At 63.1% G+C, this 9,802-nt stretch overlaps 1 protein-coding gene across 1 annotated transcript; it reads right to left on the reverse strand.

The window, feature by feature from the left end:
* Nucleotides 1–972: 972 nt before the first annotated feature.
* On the reverse strand, nt 973–9,440 carry COMP (cartilage oligomeric matrix protein). The gene is made up of 19 exons (XM_054465002.2): nt 9,314–9,440; nt 8,973–9,058; nt 8,686–8,737; nt 8,068–8,240; nt 7,263–7,400; nt 6,942–7,016; nt 6,695–6,853; nt 6,513–6,617; nt 6,315–6,422; nt 5,633–5,792; nt 4,694–4,812; nt 4,401–4,453; nt 4,128–4,309; nt 3,835–4,013; nt 3,660–3,708; nt 3,097–3,293; nt 2,399–2,571; nt 1,254–1,393; nt 973–1,161 (listed from the first exon to the last, which is right to left on the reverse strand). Exons 1-19 carry the CDS (start codon nt 9,390–9,392, stop codon nt 1,115–1,117), a joined length of 2,274 nt encoding a protein of 757 aa, XP_054320977.1. The 5' UTR covers nt 9,393–9,440; the 3' UTR covers nt 973–1,114.
* Nucleotides 9,441–9,802: the final 362 nt, after the last annotated feature.

The raw sequence follows: 9,802 nt of genomic DNA on the forward strand, positions 1-9,802 counted from the left end.
CTTCTGGGCACCTGGCCAGCACCCCACCCCCAGGAGCCAGGGACAGGTGGCATGTGCTGGGGTCAGGGGATGGCCCCCATCTCAAAGTGTTCTGGAATTTGGGGGCAACCCTTGCCCAGCCCAGCCATCAAGCACTTCTGACCTCCTGCCCACCAGGAGGGGACTTAGCCATGGCCTTGGCCAGCAGGCCTGGGGAGGGAGGGCTTTGGCAGCCAAAGTCCACTGGCCCTGCCGTGCCTCTGAGTAGGAAACTGTCCCCTAGGGGCTGGGTGGCCCCACTGATATATGCAAACCCGCCGGTCCGAGCCCTGTACCTGCCTGTGCCCGTCTGTGCCCAGGCTGGCTCTCCCCCAACCCCAGCATGTATACTCTGCCACGGACGTCCCGTGGGCCATGATTGTGGGCGGCCACGGCGGGCGGGGGCAGGCGGCTCAGGGCACACTCGGCCGTCCCTGCCCCATCCTCTGGCGCGGCCGCTTTTGTCTTTGTACCTTTGCATCCTTTGTAATGAAACGTAATAAAAATCCAACGTTTTCGTCACTGGCTTTTCCTCTTTTTTCTGAGCCCCTCCCTCCTCCCTCAGGGGTGACACATGGGCGTGGCAGGTGCACTGGCAGGTGCCTCAACCCTTCAGAACACACACACACACTCCCCCCAGACCAGGCAAGGGAAGGGGTCCCTAAAGCTGGGACGACTGCGAACCTGCCCCCCAGAATCCTGGGGCAGACACCGTATCAGGGGTCTCAGCTCTTCCATGGCTGGCATCCAGGCCTGTGACCATGAGGTGGTGGGTCGTGGAGGCGGACCCAGGGGCCTCCCCAAATCCCACATCACAGTTGGACAGTCCCTGGCAGGCCACTGGCACTCAGCAGCAGCTGCAGCACTGAGGCTTTGGTTTGGGGTTCCCTGGCCCGACCCCCCCTCAGAGGCCCGTCCCTACTGGCTCCATGCAGCAAAAACCACAGCCGCCACTCCCCGCACACACACTTTATTTTGTCCTCTCTGAGCCCTTCTCGCTTCCCCCTCAGGACGGCCACCCCTTGGAGCTGGGTGCAGAGCCCCCATCCAGCCGCGGTGAGGGTGGCTGTCATCCAGCGGGTCCTCACCCTGGGCCCTAGGCTCGCCGCAGCTGATGGGTCTCATAGTCCTCTGGGATGGTGTCTGCAGGGAGAGGGCGGGCAGGTGAGGGCTGAGAAGGCCGGCAGGGCCTGTGTGCAGACTCCCCACCCATGGCCCACTGGCCCTCGGCTCACCATTGCAGCGGTAACGCAGGTTGGCCCAGATGATGTTCTCCTGGGAGAAGCAGAAGACCCCCAGGCGGCCACCACGCATGGTTGTGTCCAAGACCACGTTGCTGTCGGCCACCAGCTCAGGGCCCTCATAGAATCGCACCCTGAGGGTCAGACATGGTGAGGGGTGGGGAACCTGGGCCGGGCCCTTCCCTCTCAGAGCTTCAGTGGCCAGCCCTGGAAGATGGGTACCCCTGACTGGGCTGCACTGGGAGCAAGTGAGGCCTCTGCCCTGGGCCTCAGTTTCCTGGTGAGGTGGACATCAAGGGCCCTGGACATAGTTGGTGCTAAACAGAGCACCTGGGCTTGCTAGCAGCATGGAATGGAGACTGAGAAACAGGGACTGAGTGAGGCCCCATTTCTAGCTGGATACACACTGTGTGCTGTGTCCTGGCCAGGGTCTCGCTCTGTCACCCAGGCTGGAGTGCAGTGGTGCAATTACTGCCGCCTTAACTCCAAGACTCAACTGACCTCAGCCTCCCTAGTAGCTGGGACCATGAGCACGTGCCACCACGCCTGGCTTTTTTTTTTTTTTTTTTTTTTTTTTGAGACAGAGTCTCACTTTTGTCACCCATGCTGGAGTGCAATGGCATGATCTCAGCTCACTGCAACTTTCGCCTCCCAGGTTCATGCAATTCTTCTGCCTCAGCCTCCTGAGTAGGCGGGATGACAGGCCCCCGCCACCACACCTGGCTAATTTTTGTATTTTTAGTAGAGACGGGGTTTCAACATGTTGGCCAGGCTGGTCTCAAACTCCGGACCTCAGGTGATCCACCTGCCTCGGCCTCCCAAAGTGCTGGGATTACAAGCATGAGCCACTGTGCCTGGCCTAATTTTTTCTTTTTTATAGAGACAGGGTCTTACTATGTTACCCAGGCTGGCCTCGAACTCCTGGGCTCAAGCGATCCTCCCATCTTGGCTTTCCAAAGTGATGGGGTTACAGGTGTGAGCCACCACGCCTGGACCAGCATAGGTTCATTCTAATTGCCCTGTATCTTTCCTATTGTACAGATAAGGGGACCAGGGTCACAGCCCCTGCCTGGCCAGGGCACTCCCACCTGGGCCTACATGTCCCCAGCCCAGCCCACAGCAGAGGGTGGAGTCCCCACCTGATGTAGCCCACTTGGGGCCGGTGCTGCAGGAACCAACGATAGGACTTCTTGTCCTTCCAACCCACGTTTCGCGGGTCCTTCCACAGCAGCCGCACCTGGGACTCTGTGTCTCCTGTATGCCACAGAGCGTTCCGCAGCTGTTCCCCGGGGCCTGTAGAAGACTTCACAGCCTGCCAATACCCAGGAAAGGTAGTCAGAGACCTCGCGGGCCACCAGAGCCCCCCTAGACACCTTCCTGGAGAGACAGTTGGGAGCAGCAGGTGGTGGGCGGCCAGGGGGGGTCTGGATGAGAGACCCACAAGGAAGCCTTCTTCAGGGGCCAAGTGGCAGCTTGTGGATAGGTCACAGGGGGCAGCAGCGGTCTGCAGGTTCATGAGAGGATTTGGGAGTCTGTGGACAGGTTCAGGGTCTGGGAGGATGGGGAGCTCTGCAGAAGGACTTGGAAACTAAGGAAAAGTTTAGGGCTCTGCGAGAGGGTTTAGGGTCCATAGGAAGACTGGGGGGCCCTGAGAATGTTTGAGAGCTTGTGCAAGGAACTGGGAGGATTTGGGGACTCCAGGAGCCCAGAGGAGGGCTGGGACAGCTCTGAGGTCCATAGTATGAGGCTGGGGGGCTCTAAGGGCTGTAAAGGGTTGTAGGGAGGGGCATGAGAGGGCATGAGGACCACAGAGGTCAGGCACGGACGGCCCTGGCACCTTGAGTTGGATGCCGGGCTCGGCCACAGCACGGAAGGGGTTCGCCTGCCAGTACGTTTGCTCCATCTGCTTCCACATGACCACGTAGAAGCTGGAGCTGTCCTGGTAGCCAAAGATGAAGCCCGCATAGTCGTCATCCGTGACCGTGTTCACATGGAACGTGCCCTCGAAGTCCACGCCATTGAAGGCAGTGTAACCTAGGGATGGGGAGAGAGCAGTGGCCTTTCCGAACGCCAGCCCCAGCCCCCGGAACCTGGCACCCAGAATCCAAACCTGCCCCCTGGGTCCCGATCTCCCTGCAGACCTGCACCATCCCCACTCGCGGAGCCCGGACTCAGCCACGCCCCCATCTACCATTGGCCACGCCCCTCCAGAGTCCAGCTCCACTCGGCCCCGCCCTTCCCGAGCCCGCCCCTCCTCTGGCCCCGCGCCTTCTCAGCCCAGGCCCGCCCATATAACCCCGCCCCTCTGGCCCCGCCCATTCACAGCCCGGGCCCGCCCCTTTTCTGGCCCCTTTCCCTGAGCCCGCTCCGTGCAGGATTGCGCTGCTCCCCGCTTCTCACCCACAGCCAGGCCTGGGTCGCTGTTCATTGTCTGCACGATCTCCCTTCCCTGATGGGGTCAAAGAAAGGAGGGCCTCAGGCTGGCCGTGACAGCCCTAGGCACCCCGTCCTCAGCATAGGCCTCACTGTGGGGGTTCTAGGGTCCCATCACCCCCCACGTGGACTCCGCTCCCACCTGGTTGAGCACCACCCAGTTGGGGTCAATCTGCGCGTCACCCTCCGGGTCCAGCACGACTGTCTGGAAGGCCCGGAAGTCGGTGAGGGTGACTTCAGCGTTCTCTGGACACACGTCGATCTTGTCTACCACCTTGTCTGCATCAAAGTCGTCCTGGCACACGTCGCCCACGCCGTCCCCTGAGAGGTGGGAGACCCCCTCGGTGGGCTCAGGTCAGGGCCCGCCCACCGTAGACCCTGCGTCCGGAGCCCCCACTGGCCCCGCCCCCACCGCAGGCCCCGCCCCCGCCGTACTGTCCACGTCCTCCTGGCCGGGGTTAGGCACCAGGCGGCAGTTGTCCCGACTGTCAGGGACTCCGTCATTGTCGTCGTCGTCGTCGCAGGCATCACCCTGGCCGTCGTGGTCTGAGTCCTCCTGGGCGCTGTTAGGCACCGTGGGACAGTTGTCCCGAGAGTCCTGATGTCCGTCTCCATCCCTAGAGTGGATAGGTGGGATCCAGAGACAATGAGCTCTCCAGAGCGTTTTGTCAAAGGCTACCCGGACACCCAGCCCGGTGGCCTCCTTACTGGTCTTGATCGCTGTCGCAAGCATCTCCCACAAAGTCGTGGTCCACATCCGCCTGCGGGGGGCAGCATGCGGGGGTCCACAATCAGACAGAGGAAATCAGAAAGCCTCCCACCCAACCCAGCCGCACAGCCAAGGTCCTCCTGACCCCAAGGAAACCCCCACCCCAGGCTGCTCGGACCGGGAGGTCATTTCTCTGGCAGTGTGAAATGCTCTAAGCTGGGCTGTAGGCTGGGTAATCCAACTTGCAGTTCACCCAGAGGGCTTACCCAGCTGGAGTCTGGCCTGCCCTCACCTGATCCGGGTTGTTCTTCTGGGGACAGTTGTCACAGGCATCCCCTATACCATCGCCATCACTGTCCTTCTGGTCTGAGTTGGGTACCCTAGGGCAGTTGTCGGCCTGGTTGCGGATCCCTGCAAAAATCCATGGGACCAGAGGCCCAAGATTGGGACCAGGCCAGGATGACTTCATTAGGATGAGGCCAGCCTGAGGCTGGCCTGGAACAGAGTCCCAGCTTCATAGTAGCTTTTTTTTGGAGACGGTCTCATTGTGTCACCCAGGCTGGAGTGCAGTGGCATGATCTCAGCTCACTGCAACCTCCACCTCCTGGGTTCAAATGATTCTCCTGCCTCAGCCTCCCGAGTAGCTGGGATTACAGGTGTGCGCCACCACGCCCAGCAAATTTTTGTATTTTTAGTAGAGACGGAGTTTCACCATGTTGGTCAGGCTGGTCTCGAACTCCTGACCTTGTGATCCACCCGCCTCAGCTTCCCAAAGTTCTGGAATTATAGGCATGAGCCACCGCGTCCGGCCCACGGGAACTTTAACAATGGATGGTCCCATCCAAGGGAAGGCTAGTGAGGGGGACGGGCTCTCATTCCCAGGGTGGCTCAGCTGGGTGCCTGTGTGTGCCACCCTGAGCCCCTATGTCCCCATCTGTAAAGTTGTCACCTCCCAGGTCCTAAATCCCAGGCTCGAATCTCTGTCCACTTAATTCCTGCCTGCGGCATTTGACACAGGGACCACCTTCCCTTCCAAATATTCCTGCCTTTTTCCTGGCCTTGCAGCCCAGCTTGCATTTTTCTGGCGCCCCACCATGGTCTTTGGTCCAGGGCGCCCTAGTCCAGCTTACCCCATCCGGCTTCCAAAACCAGCCAAGCCCCGCCCCGGAGCCGAATCCCGCCCTTCGGTGCCCGCCGCCTCTTCTCTCCCCCCAACCCCCATCGAGCTCACGGTCGCCGTCGATGTCGTCGTCGCACGCATCGCCCCGGCCGTCCTGGTCTGTGTCCTTTTGGTCGTCGTTCTTCTGGGACCGGCAGTTGTCGCACGCATCGCCCCACTTGTCCTCGTCCGTGTTGCGCTGGTCTGGGTTCCGCACCAGCGGGCAGTTGTCCTGGATGACAGGGTGGGTTAAGGGTGAGATCAGGTCGAGAAGGAAAAGGTCACACTCCTCAGATTCCCAAATCTCCGAAGTCCGGTCTCCTCTGCAAGGAACCTTGCGCCCCTCCTAGACCACGGAGGCCACGCCCCCATCCAAGCCACGCCCCATCCCACTTCCCTAGGCCCGCTCACAGCTCTGCCTTTTCTTTTTTTTTTTTTCTTTTCTTTTTTTTTTTTTGAGACGGAGTCTTGCTCTGTCGCTAGGCTGGAGTGCAGTGGCGCGATCTCGGCTCACTGCAACCTCCGCCTCCCGGGTTCAAGCGATTCTCCTGTTCTCCTGCCTCAGCCTCCAGAGTAGCTGGGATTACAGGCGTGCACCACCGCGCCCCGCTAATTTTTGTATTTTTAGTAGAGAAGGGGTTTCACCATGTTGGCCAGGATGGTCTCCATCTCTTGACATCGTGATCCGCCCGCCTCGGCCTCCCAAAGTGTTGGGATTACAGGCGTGAGCCACCGCGCCGAGCCGTAGATCTACCTTTTCATTGGGGACCCCGTCCCCGTCGGCATCCGGATCGCAGGCGTCTCCGATGCCATCGCGGTCCACATCCTCCTGCCCTGAGTTGGGCACCGTCACGCAGTTGTCCTGGGGGCGGGCACAGAAGGTGTGAGGGGCGTGGTCATGAAGTCCCGCCCTCCCTCCTGCCCGGGCCCGCCACGCTCCGCCCCCACCCACCTTACGGCACTGGCGCTCCGGGCAGCGCAGCTTCTCGTCCGGGAAGCCGTCCAGGTCAGTGTCGCGACCACAGAGGATCCCGTTGCCGGCCCAGCCGACGGCACACTGCGGGAGAGTGTAAGTGGGTGCCCTGGAGTGGCCGCCCCCCAACCCCGCCTCACGCCCAGCCCGCCCGCACTCACCACGCACGACCGCGAGCCATCGCGCTCCAGGACGCAGTCTGCATGCTCGTGGCACTCGCTGGGCGAGCCGTCGGGGCAGAAGCGCTGTGCGCGCCGCTGGCAGCCGGACTCCTGGTCGCCCACGAAGCCGGGCTGGCACGGGCCGCACTGGAAGGAGCCCTGCGCCCGAGCCGCCGGAGGTCAGCTCAGGCCGCCCGCCACTTGCCCCACCTCCCGCGATCCTTTCTTCCTCCCCAGCGGGCCTTACCCGGGTGTTGATGCACACGGAGTTGGGGACGCAGTTATGTTGCCCGGTCTCACACTCGTTGATGTCCGTGCAAACCTAGGGGAGGGGAACTCAGAGGTCACCACCCCACGCAGACACCCCCGGACCTCCCACCTCCTCCACACTTCCTCCGCATCCTGCCTCTCCCCTCCATCCTACCCCAAACCGATCAGCCCTGGCGCAGCGGACCCCTCCTCTCCCCACTCCTCCCGCTGGAAGGAGGCTGGAAGAGGAGTTTACTGGTAAACAAAATGGACGCCCCCTTCCCTTCTGCTGCAAAAATGGGGCCCCCACACCCCTCACCTGCTTGTTGGCCTTGGCGAAAGCCAGCCCCACGCCCTCGTGGGTGGGGCCGCTGTACCCCGGCGGGCAAGCCTCGCAGCGGAACCCCGGGCTGGTGTTGATACAGCGGACTCGGGGGAAGCAGGGGTGGGCGTTGCACTGGGGGAGGAGGGGCCACAGAGGGTCAGAGGGCTTCGAGCTGGGCCCTGGGGGCCGCACCTCGTAGTGTCTCGGATGTGGACAGTTCAAGGGCCATATGCCAGTGCTTGGAGCTCTTCGCCACGTGAGATGGAAGCAATTGTCGCAGGGGTCAGGCACGACTTTGCCTTGATGACGGCAAGGGCGCAACCGGGAGAGGAGAGGAGAGCGCCTCCAGCGGGCTGTTACCTCATGGGCGAGGGGAGGAAGGATGAGGGCGGGCATCCCCAGCAGAGGGGGGCAGGGGTCGTCGGGGCGTGCGTGCCTGGCGGTGGCGGGGGGGTCTGGGCGTGCGTTCCCTGGCTGTGGAAGGGTCGTTGGGACTGGCGATCCCCTGCGGCGAGGAGGGTAGCTGGGGCGGACCCTCCCTGGCGGTGAGGGAGTCGTCGGGGCGGGCGTCACTAGCTATGGAGGGGGTTGTGGTGGCGGGCGTCCCGGGTGGTGACGGGGATGGTCCTCGGGTTGGGCGTCCCCCCGCGGTAAGGAGGTAGTCTGGCTGTGCGCCCCCGGAGGTGAGAGGCTCTTCGGGGCGAGCACCCCCAGTGGAGGAAGGAGTCTCCCGGGCGGCGAGAGATTGGGGGGCGGTAGAGGGAGTCGTCAGGGCGGTGGAGTGTCGGGGCCAGCGCACCTCGTTGACGTCGGTGCAGTGCGAGCCGTTGCCCGTGAAGCCCGCGGGGCAGGGGCCGCAGCGCGCGCCGCTCTCCGTCTGGATGCAGGCCACGCCGGGGAAGCAGAAGCCGGGCGCGCAGTGGAGCAGGGGCCGCACGCTGGGTAGGCCGGTGCGTGCTGACTGCTGCATCCCTGCCGCGGGGGAGAGGGGGAGACGGGGCGGGGCTGATCGGTGGCTCGCCCGGGGGCAGAGCCTATCATGGCCACGCTCCGGGGCTGGAGGCTTCCCCTTCCCCCCCACCCCCGCCCGGGGCGGCCCGAAATCCTGCACTGTCCGCGATCCCGCCCCAGAGGCTGCGCGCTCTGACCTCAGGGTCTCCCCGGTCTCTCTCTGAGTCTCTGTCCCGCTTTTCTGCCCCGTGGCGTCTCTCACTTCCCCAAAACTATCGCACCGCCTCTGTCTTTTTGTCTCTGTTTCTACCTCCGCCATTCCCGTTAGTCTCTCCACCTATCCTTCAGCCTCCATCTCCTTCCGTCTCTTTTCCTCCCCAACTTTCCCTGGCTCTCTGTCTCTGTCTCTGTCTCTGTGTCTCTGTCTCCGGTCTCTTCTCTCTCCCGACCGCCCCGCCGCGCTCACCGCACGCGTCACACTCCATCACCGTGTTTTTCAGGAACGTGATCTCCCTGACCTGCGGGGTGGGGTGGAATCAGCAGGGTCCCAACCTCTCCTCGTCCCTCGGGTCTCCCCTCTCTCCACCCCGGGGTCCCTTTCCACAGCCTCTTTTCGCCGAGGACTCCCTACCCGCTGACCCCCTTCCCTCCCCATCTCCTCTCCACCTTCTCGGGTACTTCCTCTCTCCTCGCTGGGAACTGAGACCCCCTTCCGTTCCCTAGCACTCCCTGCCCCGCACCCGGGCCCCGCACCTGCTGCCGCAGCAGCTCCCGCACGTCCTGCAGCGCCGCGTTGGTTTCCTGCAGTTCCCGAAGCATCTGCGGGCCCACGTCTGAGCCTGCGGCGGCAGGGGACCTGGTGAGGCGTCATGGGGCCGGGGAACCCCACCACCAACTCCCACTGTCGCAGCGAACCCGGACCTCCGACGCCCCACTGCGCTCCTCTAGTCTTGGTCCCGCCACCTGCTTTCTGCGCCCGGCACGTCCCCTACGAACAGTCCGTGAGCCCCATACAGCCTGGATACCGGGCTTCTCACGGGTCCTACAGTCCGTTGTGGGGCCGTGGGCACGGCGCGGGTGCTAACGCGGCTTACCCAACGGGCTCTGGCCCTGTCCGGACGCGCCGAGGGCAGCCAGGGTGAGCAGAAGAACGCAGGCGGTGTCGGGGGCCATGGCGGTGGCGGGGAGCTAGCTGGGTGGCTGCTCGCCTTCTACCGCCCACGAGGCCCGCGGGGCCTATTTATCCCCAAGACACGGCCGGCCCCAGGGACGGCCCACCACAGCCCTGCCCAACGTCCAGCCTCAAGGTAAACAGATGGTGCTGGCCCCTGCCTTCAAGTCCCCGCCCGGAATGCCCCGCGAAGTCGCCCGCGGCTGAATCCGACATGGTGGGGAAACTGAGTCCCGGGGTCTGTGGAGAGAGCTGGTGGGGCAGGGAGTCAGGGGGTACTGCCCCCACTTTCATTCACTGTGCGTGTGCGTCTGTTTGTGTGTGTGTGTGATGGGGTGTGGCTATATCGCATCCTCTTGCTTCAGTCTCCCATGTAGCTGGGACTACAAGCGGGCACCACTAAGCCCAGCTA

Source organism: Pongo pygmaeus, chromosome 20 (genome assembly GCF_028885625.2).
Source record: "Pongo pygmaeus isolate AG05252 chromosome 20, NHGRI_mPonPyg2-v2.0_pri, whole genome shotgun sequence".
NCBI classification, from domain to species: Eukaryota; Metazoa; Chordata; class Mammalia; order Primates; family Hominidae; genus Pongo; species Pongo pygmaeus.

Bases quoted from the DNA above. Each gene is read 5' to 3' on its own strand.
- COMP (XM_054465002.2), bottom strand. From the start codon at position 9,392: ATGGCCCCCGACACCGCCTGCGTTCTTCTGCTCACCCTGGCTGCCCTC. The intron at 7,017-7,262 runs GTGAGGGGTGTG...CCCCTCCCCTAG, and splicing joins TCGCCAAGGCCAACAAGCAG to GTTTGCACGGACATCAACGA. The intron at 4,813-5,632 runs GTGAGCTCGATG...GGATTTTTGCAG, and splicing joins CGACGACATCGACGGCGACC to GGATCCGCAACCAGGCCGAC.